Source organism: Bombus flavifrons, chromosome 8 (assembly GCF_040668555.2).
Source record: "Bombus flavifrons isolate JBK064 chromosome 8, iyBomFlav1_principal, whole genome shotgun sequence".
NCBI lineage: Eukaryota > Metazoa > Arthropoda > Insecta > Hymenoptera > Apidae > Bombus > Bombus flavifrons.
The window spans coordinates 13,201,580-13,219,348 of record NC_138449.1 but is presented as its reverse complement, the minus strand read 5'-3'; the positions used below and the strand labels follow the sequence as shown (position 1 = coordinate 13,219,348).

Sequence of the window (17,769 nt, the reverse complement as noted above, 5' to 3'; positions counted from 1 at the left end):
ACCGGAGGGCGTTCCGTTATTTGTAGTTTCTGTAACGTATCGTTTTCTTCCTTCATCGGTGTTCCTGGCATTTTGTATTGTTCGATGAAAATATCACGTTCCACAATTATAAACTTGATTTTGTGAGAAATAAGATTATGTGATCAGTAATAATAACCTTACAGGCAACAAAATTCTTTAACCTATATGTAAGTACATATTACATACCATCTTCTGCGCATGTAGATAACTTGAAGAATTTTGTGCGCGCCTACATATATATGTACTATCATTTCAAACAGTTTATTTCAGCATAATTAACTATTAAATGTTCGTGTTTCTTTAAAATTTAATAAAATGGATATATAATAACAAATACATATGAATTTGAATTTCGCATTTTAATTTGTTCAGCAAATCTAAAATCAAATGTATTTCATCTATAAGATAATTAATTGTAAAAATTATAAAATAGTCATACTTAAACATAAAATCTTAATATTTTAATGTATACATGTACAAATATATTTAAAATTTAAAAAATCATATAATTTGTTTAATTCAATAAAAGATATGCCCAAAGAAATAAAATATTTTGTTTGTTACAAATAACCATAGCACATAGCAAAAGAAAAATCTAAAATGTTATCTTATTTTTCCATTGAAGATGAATTTGTATCTTTTGAAAAAGAAAGATTTATCCAATTATTCGTTATTTAAAATATGTTTAAACGTTTCATTGAAACATGTACAAAGTGCAAGTAATTATGATTCCATTTCCATATAAAGTTCAAATTCCTACCACATGGTAAAAAAATTTTATGTAATTGTCGGTTCCAAGTGTAAAATTTTCATATGATACAGATCGTAAGTTGACTGTGGATTAGCGCGGTAAACTCAGAGTTTCATCAGTATCGTAAGAACTTTCGTACCGTGCGGAGTTATCTAGTGGAAGTCTCAAGAGATACAAATATATTTTGTATATTCGTCAACTTATAAAATTGTCACTCAGAAGGAAACCAGGAACCAAGGTAACCACATCTGCTGACGCGATTTATAGAAAAGTTTATTATTCAACCGCAATATTATACTCGAACGGGAACTTAAATCTTCATTTTTATCTTGTAATTTTACGGAGTTTAATGTAAAAATTATTATAAATATATATATCTCAATATTTGTGAATTTGAATAATTATTTGAATTTACTATGTAATGTGTAATAAATAATCAATCAATTTAACGGTCATATTTTATTGAACAAGAGAAATAAGCATTCTGCAGTATAACAAATTCATAAACGATATGTATATGAATGTGATGTTTATTAACTTCGATACACTATATACATATACGTATGTAAATGTATGTTTTATATAGCGTGATCAGCAATTCCGGATTGTCACTTTCCAGTGATTCGTTATGTTCAATCGTTTTATAATTCTTTTTTAGTCGTTTTAATATTACAAGAGGTATTAGAAAGAGGTAAAAAAATATGCTTTATTGATTCAAAAAGAAACGTATCCTTTTGCAATAAACCGTTGATTGGTTAAATTAATGGGATCGTATGTTTATTTAGTTGAGGAATCGACCAATCACGAATCTCAACGTCAATAGAAAAAGCTTAATAACTGCGTTTATCAAATATTGTCATTTACTCTAAATCGTATACGTCATAGAATAAATAATAAAACGATGAAACATAAACATCACTGAACGTAGTGAAACGTTATACTACATATATGTGTTTATATACCTTATTTAAATGACTATCTTTACGATTCTTTTGTAATATTTTTTATAATAACGTATAATTACTCGTTAAAATAAAAGTTGCTAATTTGTTGATAAAATACTAGTAAAAGCTCATTATCATTACATTGACTGAATACTAACAATTACTCTTAATAACCTTTTTTCATTTCTTTCGTAATTTCATAAAATAAATTATTCGAGCTCATAGACCCACTTTCTTGTTTTGAAATGAATCGGATTGTACTGACGATTAACGGTACTATTCCCAGTGGAACACAGGGAAAGAGAGTTGGGATAGAAGGAAACTTCTATCACAAAGATATCGATAACGTTAACATTATTTCTTTTTACGTTTAGTCATTTATAAATTTCAATAATAGTTTTATACAGCTTCATAAGAGCTTACTGGCGATATTTACGCAAATTGATGTTTAATAACGATGAGAATGTGATAATCTAAATATACATAGTGCTCTCAGTTTAATCATTAAAAAGATTACAGTTTTCTGAAATGAATAAGCTACTAAACGAAGAACGGTATCACTGTGTTGGATTGGCTGTCTTAGTGCAAATGCCCCAGTCCCAAACCCAATGCATATCCCATTAATAATTTTTTTTGGTCTATTATAAAGCACAAATTGAAAGCAAAACGTATTTTAAGGTTAAGAACTTATTAAAGTGGTCTATTAACACTTTTTGCGCCGACCGAAAGAATTGTACCTAAATAAAGAATACCGAACCAATTTGATGTAATTTGGTAAGGTTTGAGAAAAAAATCATAAAAAATAGTAAGAATGATATTTACAAAATTCAAAACGGAACATATTACGAAATAAAGGGAAAATAAATTAATGCCAATTGTATTTCAATATTTGTTGAAAATTATACTAATAATACTTATCCAAAATCAATAAGAAAAATGGAAAAATCAGTTTTCTTTTATAAACAGTATTTGCAAATAAGAAGAATCATTGTTTGATCATAGTTTGATGTAGAACACGTAGTGTAAAACATAAATACTGCATTCTCAATTATTTGTAACAAAATTTCTAATATCAAAACACAAAACTAAATGATAATCCCATGATGCACGGTAAGCGCCAGGAGGATTACTTGCTCGAAAACAAGTAAGCTGGTATAACATCACTGAAATAACATTCTAATATTATTATAAACATCTATAGTTATCCGGCTATTGAAAATATGTAATATTTACTTATTATTACTCACACAGATAATTTATAATTTTGCACAGATTACAAATTGTGCGTGATCTTCGCACAGGCCCACCAAAAATTTTATTCTCGTCCTATCGATGCAAGATTATTTTGTGAAACATAAGAAGATACTCTATTCTAAATAGTATTATCTACAACCTGTGACTAAGGCTTTAAGCAAATCTCCCGTGTCGAATTTTTATCTTACGGCATTAGCATATACACAATCTCGGTATCAATCATCGCAGAATATAACAAAAAGTTAAACCCCTAAACAATTTTTTCAATTTGTAGAACATCTCACACAGGGCTTCTGCAGAAAAATTCAACCATTTATAACGTTTTATAAAGTTATTTTGAGATGAGGTTCTCTCGCGATGCAAGTAGTAAGGCGTCATCTCATACGCAACGATATATCGTTGTTGACACTTTTCGCAACTGTTGCTAACAACGATATGACGTTGATCGGTACCAAAGAGGTTAAGACCACAGTCGAAAAATATGGGGGTCACTACCTGTATCTGTAATCGATAATCGTATCAAAAATATATTAATTTTTGTAAAGATATCGTGTGTCGTTAATACACTATTATGATACACTATTATCAGACAGATTGTACTTGACGCCTATAATTAATGAACTTTTAATTACAATGAATAATTATAATGACTAATATGACGATTATTATGCTTACTTTTTCGTAAAACTCTATTAGAATATTTTATATAAACTTAGAATCAGACTGCAAGTAAAAATAGATTGAAAATTTGTTGTTCTAAACTTTGAATCAGAAATAAATGATATAGGTAAAAAGAATTCTGTAGATTCATAATTTAATTAATTATATATTTCGAAAGAACAACATATAATAAATATCATGTCGGTTTTGAGATATTTTTTTAAGTTTCATACATACTAAAAAATTATATTCCGAATAAAATTGTTCATTTCCGAAGTTAATTAAATATTAAAGTTGCAATTTGACTTTAATTACATATTAACAGGGAAATATCATTTGTTGTTGCATAATCTGAAATTATCAATGTCATGTCGTTTCTATTTTTCATCTAATAACAGGGATTTCTTCTCGTGTCTTACGTAGTAGTATTCGGCAAATAAAATTGAAATATTGATATGGATACACGATGCATGAATATTTCGTTTTTCAATCTTCTTTCTTACAGCATCTTGTTTTTGCTACGAGACACGAAATTATGTAATATGTTATAAAGTCCAATTACTTTTTTTTATTCTTCGTCACCTTATTTGTGATTTTTATTAGTTTTTAGATATGCATTTAGCGCAACGGTCAATGTCGTTTATAAAATCAGAAAAAAGGATTTAAAAACGATTATAAATCACTCAATTGCTGAATCCTTCGACATTCTTTGAATTTTTTCTCCTCAATTGTATTTTCGCTCAATTTCGCGTTAGTAGATTCCACGAATATATTAAGAAATAATGTTGTTAATATATAATCTTGTGCTGAAGCTTTTTTGTGGCAGTACAAATTATTTTGTTGTTTAAAAAATCGGGATTGAGATATAAAAATTCAAGAACAAGATTAAATGTACCGCCGAAAGGCAGTACGATATTCTGTTATTGATTTTCGCTAGTCGAACAATACCTTTGTAGTTTCAGCAGGCCAGTGAACTTCAAATTTCATCTAAAATGGTTATTCTACTTTTTAAAGGTATTTGTTAGAGTTTTACTAATTACAGATGAACTATTGGACACAGAATTTACATAAACTATATGAATATTCCGACTAATTTGATAAATTATCACTAAAGTGATAATTTGATGAATTTTCACTTGATGAGAAATTACAGTGTAATGATACTAAACGTATGATCTAAATTCCACCTACATATACATATATGTAAAAAATAAACTTCGCTGACGTTTAAAAGTAATTTATCGCTTACTGTACGCGATATGGGTAACTGTTACTGTTATATTTATCAAGTGTACTTTGTTCACATCATCTCATGTCTAGAGTACACAGGACAGAAGAAAGTTAAAAAAAGTAGGTAGAAATATCACATTTAGTCTAGTTACAACATCGTTATTCTGTTATGTTAAAAATATATTTTGAAGGCCTATGAGAAACTTCGCATTATTATACAAATGGCTATAAGCAAACAATTCATAATAATGAAAATTGCATACAAAAATATCGCGTTCACGAAAGTTTTCTTTTCTTTTGTTTGTATTCACACGATGCGGTTTAATTACATAAATTAAACTTCCTTCCGCGTCTACTTTGCTTCTTCTTGAATACTATATTGATATTACATCAATTATTTATACTTGTTGAATTTAAACTATAAAAAATTTGGTTATACATAATATAATATACATTTTTCATTTAAGTTGACGATTTTTAATGCTTTGAGATCGTGAGGTCAAAGATTATGACCCATCTATAGATTACTCTGTACTTTTTGGTACAAAGTTTAGTGCAGAGCACTTCGTATAATTTTGAAATAATTTTGCGTGATGTTGAAAGATACATTAAATTCATACCGCATTTCAATAATTTTAATATATTCGGATAGTTTTGATTTCCGACAATAACAAATTCGTGAAATGTAGCTAGTGTTATAATTTATGATAATACGTAATGTATAGTAATATAGTAACGAGATTGAATCATTCAAATCGTTCGATCGTATATAATTATTATCTTCGATTTAAATTAGTCATTGCATTTGAAAAAATCACACTGCATTCATTCATACAATACATACTATAAAACAAACACATATACACTATTATAACACATATAATATGTCATTTTAGATAACATGAATACGGTACAGCCGCTCCAGACAAATGAAACAATAAAAGAATTTACGATGAACAACAAGGTACGACAGTAAGAAAATGATCAAATAGCAAACTGAAAATTTTTAATTTAATTTTTCATTTTTAATACCATTTTTACACAGTGAAACAAGAAAAATGATATATTGTTATGAATGGTATTTTCAATATTACAGGATATAGCCAGTGAAGATTCCTATTATCCGAGTAACGAAACTGGTCTAGATGGTGAGTATCTGTGTGATTCCTACATTAAAAAGTTTTAAATATACGAATATAATATATACAGGGTGTCCTAGTTGAAGGAAATTACTTAATTATTTCTGTGTCTTTGTTTTTAATGCCATGAAAAATGTTTGTAGATATAAATGATTTCTAACGGGGAACATCATGGAAGAGAAAGCTTTTGATTTGTTCGTTTCTTTTTTTTTTGTTTTTTTTTTTTGTTTTTTCGAGATTACCATTATTTTTTATCTAAGAAGCAACGAGAAAAGCATTTAAATATGTTTGGATTATGATCTTCAGATAACCTTGAACACTAAGAGGATGGTGAAATTATAAAACGATAATTGGATGGTATGTGAATTTACGGTTTATGTTATTACATTTTGAAAGGAATATTCGGTGACAACTATTAATGTATGTTTATCGACGGATATGAACAAAATCCATTCTCTAGGTATCTGAGTAGCGATCGTTAATGTATCGATAAAACTTTCAATCTGACCAGTTATTCAAAGCATGAAAGAGTTGAACTGATTTACATTTATAATAAGGCAAAACGACGCGTAAGGGAAGTTATGTGATTGTACGTATAAAGAACGAGTTTCCGATCACAACAGTCCATCGTTTGTTATCGTTTGTGGAGATAATTAAAAACTTCGAACAAATCAATAACGTTGAAAATAAAAAGCTATCACTCGGAACATTTAATTTATTTTAAATTTCGAATCGTGAGTTTACATACTATTCTAACATTGTCTCAAGCTCATCTGAAGGTCATGATTCAGGCATATTTATATGTAATTTCTCGTCTGCTACAAGATATAATAGAAAAAGATATACGTTTTGTACATAAAAAAATGACAATAAGCGAACAACAATTTTTCTTCCATAATATTCTGCTTTGGAAATTATTTAATCAATCATCAAATTAAGTCGTACTACAGACGTTTTTTATGGTATTAAGAACAAAGGACATATTTAAGTGGCCTTCTTCAGCTGGTACACCCTCTATGTTATCATTATTTATTATTTATGTCATTTATTCTATTTTTATAGGACCTGATCAAATTTTGCCCGCTGATAGTTTCACGACTACAAAAATAGACGGACGTGTACGAATACAATTAAATAACGAAGATTTTAATCCCATATCAATTCCTGGATTATTGTCAAATACAGTTAGAAAATATCCTAATCATATCGCTCTAGCAGCAACACCTGATGAAACTGGTCACAGAAAAACATATACTTTTACGTAAGTAATCCATAGAGAAAGTATCAAAACGTGTTTCACATGAATTATTCATTTCGTCACCTTATATGTTTAGCGAGTATGAAAATCAAATAAAAATCGTGGCCAAGGCTTTCCTAAAATTCGGTTTAGAACGATTCCATGGGGTTTGCATTCTAGGATTCAATAGCCCGGAATGGTTGTTTTCAAATCTCGGTGCTATATACGCAGGGTAAATATCTATATCTACGTTTCTGAGGAAGATCTATAATATTTAATTTCAATATTTCATACATAATTTGCAATTCATTTAGAGGAATTGCTGTCGGAATATATACAACCAATACTCCAGATGCATGTCAACATTGCCTTCAAACTAGTCAGGCGAACATAGTAGTAGTCGAAGATTCAAAACAATTGGAAAAAATATTACAAATAAGACACAATCTTCCTCATTTAAAAGCAATTATTCAATACACCGGCACACCGAACGAAAAGGACGTTTTAAGCGTAAATCATCTTATCTATAATCTATGATATCGAATTCATTATCATGAAGTGAATAATAATAATAATTTCTTTACAGTGGAATGATTTAATAAAAATCGGAGAAGCAGAATCTGATGACAAATTAAACGAAATTCTGAAAAGAATTGCAACGAATGAATGCTGTACTTTAGTTTTCACGGTACAAAAAATCAATTTTTTATGAGAATACTTTTACGAAGTGCCATAAAAACAAATATGTCTTTTATTTACAGTCAGGTACAGTTGGATATCCGAAGGCTGTAATGTTAAGTCATGACAATCTTATACATAATGTTCGATCTATGAATAGAACTTTTAAATTTAAACCCGCTTATGAACATATAATCTCTTATTTACCTTTATCTCACGTTGCAGCACAGGTAAATTATCTGAATTTTTTGTTTTAAAGTTTTAAAATTATATATTATATTATACAGGCAATCTCGCATAACGTCAAGAGTAAATGATGATTCTACGTGCAAAAATAAGACGAAAATGTAACATGAAATTTTTTGTCCAAGACTCCCTTTTAGAGAAAATCGAGATTGAACATTTATCAAGTGTATTTGAACATGGCTAATTTTGGATTAGACAAAAGTAAATGATCGACAGAAAGTTATTCTACATGTGAAAATGAGTTGAAGAAGTGCAATAAAATTTTTTACAAGATCTTTTGTTTTTAAGAAAAGTAAATTTGAAAAATTTATCATACGCGTGTGCTAGGCCAATTCTTAACTAAACATGTTCAAACTCTATCTTCTTTAAAACGAAAATTTTAACGGAAAAATTTTATTCTACATATATTTGACTCATGTTTACGTATAGAATAATTTCTTGCTGATTGATTACTCATACTTAATCAATAATTAGCTATGTTCAAGAATGGTGGACAAATTTTCAAATTTGATTTTTTCAAAAACAAAGCCTTGGACAAAAAAATTCTATATCTTCGTATTTGATATATTGTTGCATATGGAATTGCCGCTTAGTTGGTTGACTAAATTATGTGAAACAGTCTGTATATGTTGTAATTATATAATTTTTTTTATAATTCTAGGTAATCGATATATATTACTGTATATATACAGTTGCCACGTTACATTTCGCGGACAAGAATGCTCTTAAAGGCAGTTTAGTTAATACTTTACTTGAGGTACGACCTACCATATTTGTAGGTGTACCAAGGGTATGGGAGAAAATATACTCTAAACTGCAAAGTGAAATTAATACTGGATTTATTAAAACATGTATTGTTTCTTGGGCAACATCTCAAGGATATCATTACAATGTAAATAAAATGAATGGTAACGATCACAAACATTGGGGCTATATCTTTGCCAAATGGCTAATTTTTAACAAAATAAAAACAGCACTTGGTTTGGATAGATGCCACCATTGCATTACTGCAGCTGCCCCCTTAAGTACACATATCAAAGAATATTTTTTAAGTTTAGACATCCCTATACTTGAAGTGTATGGAATGTCTGAATGTAGCGGTGGACATATTTTAAGCGCACCTGATCATTTCAAGTAAATACCTAATTACTTTTGTACACGATATCCTATTTAAATTGATTGCCGTGAATATTATAGAAACTGAAAATATTGATGCTGAAAAATATTTCAAATAGAAGTTAGATGAGTCTGGGTGATATTTTTTAAATTAATTTCTTTTTAATCTAGGTTGTTTGCGTATATAGCAAATTTTTTAAATTTAGGAATTCTTCTACATATCTATCTACAAAAGACTAACATTGAATTATATATCTTTTGAAACTATTCATTCATGTCTGAAATATTTTTTATCATCTTCTGGACACATTCACAATGACCGATTTAAAAAAATGTATATCCAATTAAATTTTGATAATTTACTACATTGATTTTTTCTAATCTATTTGATATTCAGATTAGGTTCTGTTGGTCGAACTATTCCTGGACTTAAGACAAAATTAGATAATCCAGACAGCAATGGTGAAGGAGAAATTTGTATGTATGGAAGACACATATTTATGGGATATCTAAATGAACCTGAGAAAACAGGGGAAGCATTAGATGGAGAGAGATGGTTACACAGCGGTGATCTAGGGAAAATTGATTCAAATGGATTTTTACATATTACAGGTAAACTTATTTTAAAGTACAAATTCTTTTTAATTTCTCAATGTTAGTCTTAATATATTTTTGTACCGAATGTAGGAAGAATAAAAGAATTAATTATTACTGCTGGTGGAGAAAATATACCACCAATTCATATAGAAGAGCTAGTGTTAGCTGAATTGCCTGCATTAAGCAATGCTTTATTGATTGGAGACAAACGAAAATATCTTACCATATTAGTTACTTTAAAGGTAAGATAAGATTTCTAAGTATTATAATGTTTACATTACTATTATTTATATAATTTGCATATATTTCAGACTAAAGTTAATACTGAAACTGGTGAACCAACAGATGATTTCACTGAAGAAACTTTAAAATGGTTACAATTTATTGGAAGTACATCAAAAACAATTTCCGATGTTTTAAAAACACATGATCCTCTTGTAAGTTTGTATATACCAAAAGCTTTAGTAAATTGAGAATAAATTTTGCTATTTATTGAACATTATCTATGAACTTTACATTTTCTTAGGTATATGAAGAAATTGATAAAGCAATTAAAAGAGCCAATACGAAATCTATAAGTAATGCACAAAGAGTACAGAAGTTCCAAATTTTACCAAAGGATTTCTCACTTGCCACTGGAGAATTGGGACCAACGCTTAAACTTAAAAGGAATGTTGTTTATAAAAAATATGAAAATTTGATAGAAGATATGTATAAGTAAATATTTAAAAAGGTCCTATTTATTACTTAAGAGAAGGAAAAACGAAAAAACATTTCTAAAATAAATACAGAAGTTACAGAAGTCAAAATATGCCTACATAAAGTGCTTTAATATTCAAATTAATTATGAAATTACACAATTTAGAAAATTTTAATGTAATATTCTCACTACTAATTTATATGTTACTTGAATTAATCTTAATTACTAAATATTTTAAACAAAATTTAATTTTAAAACTTCCATAAGATACTTATTCTCTTATAACAACTATAAAGAAAGTAGACATAAATTATTTTTTTGAAATTTGAATATAAGATACATGTATAATGTATTTACAAATATTCAGTATATATATATATATATATATATATATATATATATTATAGTATAATTAAGATAAACTTTTATATAAAACGTTTTGATAGAAAAACTTTTGGTATAAAACATTTTGTAATTTATTAAAACTAAATTATTGCTTATCAATGTATTTGTCTCTGTGACAATAAAATTTACTCTAATTGTTTTTTGATATTCCATTAAAGAATGGATAGATAAAAGTGGCTAAGAATAAAATAAGTGCCTATTTTACATTACTGTAAATAATAATTTTTAGATCAAATTATATTTATATCTTCAAATACATATGAGTATAATGGTATGTGGGTATTGAATATATCTAAAATAAGTTTAATACTATTACATTAAATACCTATATATATAAAATATGAAGATATAAAAAAAATATAAATTTTATTTGGCAGATGTGGGATATAACACTTAAATAATATAGTAAAATAGATAAGTAATGTATGTATTAAAAGCTTTTTAATATTACATAATTGATACTTTTGTTCAATTTATTATATTTAGCTGAAACATTAATGAATAAAAAGAATACAAATTTTTTCCAACGTGCTTATTAATATATGTATCATAAAAATATTTCTTAATATATACCTAAAAGCTATAATTAATTGATGATGTAATAATAAAATTATCTTATATAAGTGCACTTTTTTAAAATTTTACTATATTAATTAGTTTTAAATATAGAAAAATGTATTACTAAATATATATTTTATTATTTATACAACAAAATAAAATTATTTAGATTTCTATATGCTTTGATATAAATGTGAAAAATAATTAATGTTAGTCAATGTGTAAAAACCTATTATTTAAATCATTCTTTTTACCAAAATAATGGATAGGTAACTAAATAAATATGAGAAAGTTTAAATTACAATATATTACTAATGTAGTTTACAATAACCAAAACAACTATTATATTTAAGTTTCTTTTATGCTACATACAGATTCTTATGATAACTTGACATCTTATAAGAATATAGTCTATTAAGCACATCACAGCAACTTTGGAAATGCAGGTCTGTATAATGTTTCATTCTGAAACTCTATTGCATATACAAATGATTACATTTACAGTATCATCTTTTATCATCAATCTCATATTTTGGATTAGTTTCATTGCTTATTTTAATAGGAAATTTTGAAACTCTACATTTATGTATTTGAATCTAAGATACAATGAGGATTAATTTAGACCTCAAAATCAACTTACAAACAACATAAAAACTGCTAAGTATTAACACCTTTAGTACATGAAAAAACAGAATTATAATATTTGACACATGATACATTGTTATAAATTGTTACAATTTTTATTCTTTTAAGTGCCCTATATCTTCAAATATAACTTTTAAGAAAAGCTTTCATAGCACACATATATTGTATTAAAAAGCAATGTATTGATAATGAATAATCATTCAAAAAATATTATGAAAACTAATCTTTTAAGATAATACCATCTACAAAACATAAAGATACTGAACATTTAAAATTTGGATTGTGTATAATCGCATTATATATCACTGGAGTTACGATACTTTTAAAACATTACAAAAACTTATGATGTACTTGTTGTATTAAATTTTTGTTGGATAATAGATGTCTTTCGTTGTGGTACAGTTTCAGGTGTAGGTATAGCATCACCTGTTGGCAGAACACCAGCTGGTTTTGGCTTAGCTGTATATTTTTGTTTTGCCATTTGATAATCTCCAGAATCAAAATATTTTTGCTGAAAGTTTTTTCACATATAACTTAGAAAATTTTCTTTATGCCAATTTGCATTATAGATATATTTATTATAATACCACAGTTATTTAGCATTTTAATCAAAAAATTATTTATTAACTCATAGAAGTTTAAATAATTAATTTATATATATGTATGTATATATACCCCTTTAGCTAGCCTCTTCTGTAGAAATGCTGAATGTCCACTAATTGGGCGACCAGTATTTGGAAATTTTGCTCTTAATTTTGCTTCTTCTATTTTTTCAATATCATTTGAAGATAACTGAAACAAAAATTATTTTATACTTTTTGATAGTTATTGTGTATAGATATAATTGTAAAAATCAGTAAAATTACAATATTGATACAACATTAGCTTTAACAATAAGCATTATCTTCAAAATATTGTAACATTTAAATTTTCTGGAACAAATTTGAACATAATTTAAAATAATAAATATCGCATTATAATTTAAACGCAAGACAAATAGAAAACTATTATTTATTTTAATATTATACCTCAACTGTTTCAGACAGTTCATTTGCTTGATCGTTGCTCATCGTTGGTTGCTGTTTCTAACCACTTTTTTGATGATGACGGCTTTTAGAATTACACAAGTATCGGTCAAATATTTATTTCAACACTATAGCATAAAAGCATATGGCGCAGAGACGCCGATTTTTTACATTAAAACTCGTTCTCGTTCAACAAAATTTAATTATTCACAATTTTAGAAATTTTATCATCGCCGAAAACAAATATCTGTCAATGAAAGTGGACTCAACACAGGCAGCAACAATATTTCGCATACAGTCATATATTTCTAGATAGCCGTTACCAGAGTTTGATCTAGGTGTAAATTTTCATAACGTACAGACGATAATAATCAATATTTAAATAAGGATTTATAAATACACACGTCAGCTTATATAAGCGAATTGTCATTAAATGTGGTAATAGTTTGATGCAGATGTGCATTTACGAAGCGGAAAATGCGGTCGATAAAAATGGTTAACATAAATATTTCATCTCACTAAATCGCTTTTCTTGAAAATGCGTGTTAAATTTGTGAATAATCAATAAATAACAAAAGTGTAACAGTGAGGTAAAAATGCATAATATTTATGAAATTTTTTTAGAGCCTTATTAAAGTTTGATAAAAATGAAACTACTATCACATCATATAGTAATCATAAATAACTCTTAAAAAACAATAGATAGAATTTTTTACGCAAAATTGTAGCGCAAAATATCATGAAGAACTTATTTCGCTAAAAGAACAGTTGTTACTACAACCTTTGCAAAAAGTAATGTTAGAAACAAGCGAAGAAACTATAGCTTTCAGGAAGGAGATATCATTATTATTGAATAAATTAAACTTGGAATCACAATCTTTGCTTAATGACATCAAAGAAGGATTACAAAAAATAGCCTTGCTTTTAAGATATGAAAAGCTAAGTGATTTTGATGCTATTACTCTGAATATAGTGAGTGAAAGGAAAAAAATAGAGGAAAAGAAAAACAGTTGGCGTTATTATATGATGATCATTCTAGAAAATATACTATTTTTTCAAGGAAACTTAATTGTTTGCAAGAGGCTGTAAATTCACTTGAAAGCATTATTGAGGATTCTCAGAAAGAGCAAGCGGATATTCGCTGTAACCATGTTTCATTATTTACAAAATTAAAAGAATACCAGCAAACTGCAGAAAAGTTAGAAACTAACTTAGCAGATATGCAAGTAGAAGATCTTTATCCCAAAAAAATATTAAATAAGTATCATAGGTATTTAGAAATGTTAGATGAATTAGCAGAACTTAATCAATAATTTAGTTAATATAGAGATTTACCACCAAATTTACTACAAGCTAAACCGCTAGTTGTAATTAAAAAAAAGGAATATGAAACTTTAAAGAACACATTTTTGGAGAAAACAAAATGAATGATAGGTGTAACAGTATTGTTAATCAATATCTTACTTTATAACTTTTTCACTTTTATACAATAACAAAGAAAAAATGTTGTATGTACAAACATATCTAATACAAGTCTTCTATATTTAAAAACCATATTTTGATTGTGTTTGTTTTCTGGTTAACCTATTTTGTGCCCATTGATTCTTCAATTCCATTTCCATTGCCTTAGCTTGATGTGCTAAGTATGTTATTTGGTGTTTCTTTTTAGACTGAGAACTTACTCCCCCACCTTGCATAGATATTGGTCTTTGTACAGGCTCTTCCGTTAATGCTTTTACTAACCATTCCCTTTCATCAGGTTTAATATCTTCTCCATTTATTTCTATAATATTTATTTCTTCAATTTCTTTAGATTTTCGTTTCACTCCTCTTTTTCCACAGAGATACTCGATAGCCTTATCATCAAAAGCCACATTACCTTCTGAATCTACATTATATTCTTGTTCAGGCAGTGGTAATTTTGGACCTATTTCTGTCTTATTTTTTAATAGTATTTCTTCTCTTGGTAAATTTATGACGTTACTCACTAATGTCTTTTGAGATTTATTGATACTCATTTCTGTTACAACTATATCAGAATTACCAGTGGAACAATTAGGTAAATTGTTATCTTCTTTGGAATTATTTTTAAATTCTAGATCAAAGTTATTTAATTCTACATCAACATTCAAGGAATCTGGTAAAGTGGAAGATGAAACAGTATTAGCTGTTGTTAGTGCAAAGAAATCTGTAACAGAATTACTATCACTGCCTATGGTTGTGTCATCTTCATCGTCAGAATTTGAATCATAAGTTATACTTATGGAACTTTTTGTTGTAATGGGTTTTATGAGTTTTCTGCTATTTGAATTTTTTGTATATGTATCTTTGCTAGGTTGAACTGTAATTTGACTAGATTCTTTAACAACTTTATTAATAACACTAGGTACTAAATTATTGGTACTTCTGACTTCAGTTCCTTTAGGTGGTGGCAACAATACTAAAAGTTTACTACCCTTCTGAAATTATACATGAATTTTAATTTCATTCATTGCAAACTATTTCTTATACATACATAATACTCACATTTGATGATTCAACTTTATTGGATTTGAATTCATTTTCCTTTGCAACATCTTTAAACTGCAATTAAGACAATGTATCGATTCACAAGAAATAAGAGAAGTACATAGAGATAAAATTTTATCTTACTTCAGATAAAGACGGCACTGTTATTTTAACTGGAACTCGATTCCTTTTTATTGGTCTCTCAGATTTAAATTCAATTTCCTTTTTCAGTGGTATATCGTCTTCTTCTGTGACATCCTTTGCTTCAGTAATCATACTTTTGGGTTTAGGTAACTTATCAAAGTGTATTTTTTCTAATGATGCGCTTGTCTTAGGTATTTCTATGTTAATACTATTTTCACCATCTTTTTCTGCAAATATACTGTGTTCTGAAGTAGGTAGATATAACTTGTGATTTGTGTGCAAAACTGTAACCTCTGGAGTAACTCTATTTTCGATTTCGGTATTGCAATTACTTCTTTCATCGTCTGAACTTTCATCGCTACTTCCATATGCAACGAGACTCATTTTCACGTGAAAAGAATTATCGTTCATATAAATAAAATCACTGCTTGATGCAACATATACGTTAGAATTAGAACCTCAGAAAAATATTAATGACTGTATAATTATATACATAGATATACAATGTATGAGAAGGTATGAGATAAATTTATTCAATGTATAGCCAGAGATGATCTCTGGTATAGCCTCAAAATTTCTCTATTATTTTTGTTGTTTTCAACGTTCTTGATTCAGCTAAGAATAAACAATAAACTTTATAACGTTACAACCACTAGTGAGATACAATTCACGATCATATAATTATATAATGTAATCGTTTATGTGATCGTAGTCATAATCTATACAACAAGCCGAAGCAGTAAACATAAACAAAATGTGATTGCTGCGGCTGCAACTATTGGTTGCCGACTATACTCCATCCAATGAGAGAGTCAGTAAAGATAAACAAAACGTGATTGTTGCGGTTGCTGCTATTGTCTACTGCTAGTTAAACTTGCGTGTATATACATTATATATACATATATATGATACAAATGGATGCAATCATCTTTGTTTGTTGTGCCATCGTGTAATTCCGCAGCCACTTCTCGTCTCGGTATTCGCATATCTAAGCAAAAATCACCTAGTGGTAGAATTCGCAACTGCTGAAAATTATACCATAAAGCAGATTCCTCTCTGGTTATATACCACGGTTATACTAAAAACGTTAAAAATTATCTAAAAATTTAGATTTTTAACCCAGTTGTTAAATTGATTCCTTTGTCACTTTAGCTTTACAAATAAATTACATGTTACATTGTTTGTATTGTAACATGTTATAAATTACAATTACATGTTACATTATGAAAAATCATAAACATGATGTATTAATTTGAAACACGATCATGTGAACCGATTCGTAGTTGCCTCCATAGCAAATGACCTTAGCACATATAACTTTTAGGTGTGAAGACAACGCTCTCTGGTAGGACTTGGGTGTCCAAATAATACCTAATTTGTGGTTATAATAAGTTGAAGTATAAAATTACTTTAAAAAATTGTACAGTATGATAGGCACTTTATTCTCCAGTGCATATCAAACATTTCCGTATGATGTTATTCAGTATATTTGATCAAAATAATATATAAGTAAATCGGTGTGCTTTTCTTAGTTACACTGTTTTACAGGCGGCTTGCATCGTTGAGTCCAATAATAACCAATCCATGGAGTCTTATATTGAGTAGAACTAGAATGAGGTATCATTTTCCCCGTCCTAATGAACGTCGTCGTATTAAACGACATGGATGGGATACAAGGATGTCAACTTTAAGTGGACGGAAAATTCTTATGAGAAGGATATTGAAAGGCAAATACGTACTTAGTCATTAAATATTGTACTTTGAGTCATTATTAAATAATTATATTGTTTTCTTAAAACAATAAATATATTAAAAAATAAATATTATTAATAAATATATTAGAATACTATATATAATAATACTATATAATATTATATTAAGAAATACTATATTATATATTATTTATTATAT

At 27.8% G+C, this 17,769-nt stretch overlaps 5 protein-coding genes across 7 annotated transcripts; 3 read left to right on the top strand and 2 right to left on the bottom strand.

The window, feature by feature from the left end:
* The first annotated feature begins 31 nt into the window (after positions 1–31).
* bgm (acyl-CoA synthetase bubblegum family member 1) lies at positions 32–11,505 on the top strand. 3 transcript variants are annotated; one of them, XM_069118704.1, is made up of 14 exons: positions 32–188; positions 844–1,010; positions 5,757–5,824; positions 5,957–6,008; positions 7,062–7,260; positions 7,334–7,468; positions 7,551–7,746; positions 7,823–7,924; positions 7,998–8,144; positions 8,822–9,294; positions 9,674–9,888; positions 9,964–10,115; positions 10,185–10,310; positions 10,400–11,505. In XM_069118704.1, the coding sequence occupies exons 3-14, from the start codon at positions 5,762–5,764 to the stop codon at positions 10,592–10,594; spliced, it is 2,055 nt and encodes a 684-aa protein (XP_068974805.1). In that variant the 5' UTR covers positions 32–188; positions 844–1,010; positions 5,757–5,761; the 3' UTR covers positions 10,595–11,505. The 3 variants fall into 3 exon arrangements, with proteins under 3 accessions (XP_068974805.1, XP_068974806.1, XP_068974804.1); XM_069118705.1 differs by lacking the exon at positions 844–1,010 and having other exon boundaries at positions 34–188; XM_069118703.1 differs by lacking the exons at positions 32–188; positions 844–1,010 and adding an exon at positions 4,604–4,644.
* Positions 11,506–11,824: 319 nt separating this feature from the next.
* Positions 11,825–13,836, bottom strand: endos (endosulfine alpha). The gene is made up of 3 exons (XM_069118734.1): positions 13,210–13,836; positions 12,857–12,973; positions 11,825–12,692 (listed from the first exon to the last, which is right to left on the bottom strand). Exons 1-3 carry the CDS (start codon positions 13,249–13,251, stop codon positions 12,522–12,524), a joined length of 330 nt encoding a protein of 109 aa, XP_068974835.1. The 5' UTR covers positions 13,252–13,836; the 3' UTR covers positions 11,825–12,521.
* On the top strand, positions 13,285–14,760 carry LOC138182654 (probable DNA double-strand break repair Rad50 ATPase). Its single transcript, XM_081833748.1, is given in 3 exon segments — positions 13,285–13,308; positions 13,909–14,203; positions 14,206–14,760. Coding segments are annotated over 3 exon segments (747 nt in total). The 3' UTR covers positions 14,634–14,760.
* LOC138182673 (proline-rich protein PRCC) lies at positions 14,272–16,687 on the bottom strand. The gene is made up of 3 exons (XM_069118707.1): positions 15,859–16,687; positions 15,733–15,789; positions 14,272–15,665 (listed from the first exon to the last, which is right to left on the bottom strand). Exons 1-3 carry the CDS (start codon positions 16,267–16,269, stop codon positions 14,751–14,753), a joined length of 1,383 nt encoding a protein of 460 aa, XP_068974808.1. The 5' UTR covers positions 16,270–16,687; the 3' UTR covers positions 14,272–14,750.
* Positions 16,688–17,115: 428 nt separating this feature from the next.
* On the top strand, positions 17,116–17,655 carry mRpL34 (mitochondrial ribosomal protein L34). The gene is made up of 2 exons (XM_069118736.1): positions 17,116–17,326; positions 17,407–17,655. The coding sequence occupies exons 1-2, from the start codon at positions 17,286–17,288 to the stop codon at positions 17,606–17,608; spliced, it is 243 nt and encodes an 80-aa protein (XP_068974837.1). The 5' UTR covers positions 17,116–17,285; the 3' UTR covers positions 17,609–17,655.
* The last annotated feature ends 114 nt before the right edge of the window (positions 17,656–17,769 follow it).

Bases quoted from the DNA above. Each gene is read 5' to 3' on its own strand.
- bgm (XM_069118703.1), top strand. From the start codon at position 4,623: ATGGTTATTCTACTTTTTAAAG. The intron at 6,009-7,061 runs GTGAGTATCTGT...CTATTTTTATAG, and splicing joins TAACGAAACTGGTCTAGATG to GACCTGATCAAATTTTGCCC. The intron at 10,311-10,399 runs GTAAGTTTGTAT...ACATTTTCTTAG, and splicing joins TAAAAACACATGATCCTCTT to GTATATGAAGAAATTGATAA.
- endos (XM_069118734.1), bottom strand. From the start codon at position 13,251: ATGAGCAACGATCAAGCAAATGAACTGTCTGAAACAGTTGAG. The intron at 12,974-13,209 runs GTATAATATTAA...TTTTTGTTTCAG, and splicing joins AACTGTCTGAAACAGTTGAG to TTATCTTCAAATGATATTGA. The intron at 12,693-12,856 runs GTATATATACAT...AAAAACTTTCAG, and splicing joins AGAAGAGGCTAGCTAAAGGG to CAAAAATATTTTGATTCTGG.
- LOC138182673 (XM_069118707.1), bottom strand. From the start codon at position 16,269: ATGAACGATAATTCTTTTCACGTGAAAATGAGTCTCGTTGCATATGGA. The intron at 15,790-15,858 runs GTAAGATAAAAT...TCTTAATTGCAG, and splicing joins CAGTGCCGTCTTTATCTGAA to TTTAAAGATGTTGCAAAGGA. The intron at 15,666-15,732 runs GTGAGTATTATG...GTATAATTTCAG, and splicing joins ATAAAGTTGAATCATCAAAT to AAGGGTAGTAAACTTTTAGT.
- mRpL34 (XM_069118736.1), top strand. From the start codon at position 17,286: ATGATAGGCACTTTATTCTCCAGTGCATATCAAACATTTCC. The intron at 17,327-17,406 runs GTATGATGTTAT...ACTGTTTTACAG, and splicing joins AGTGCATATCAAACATTTCC to GCGGCTTGCATCGTTGAGTC.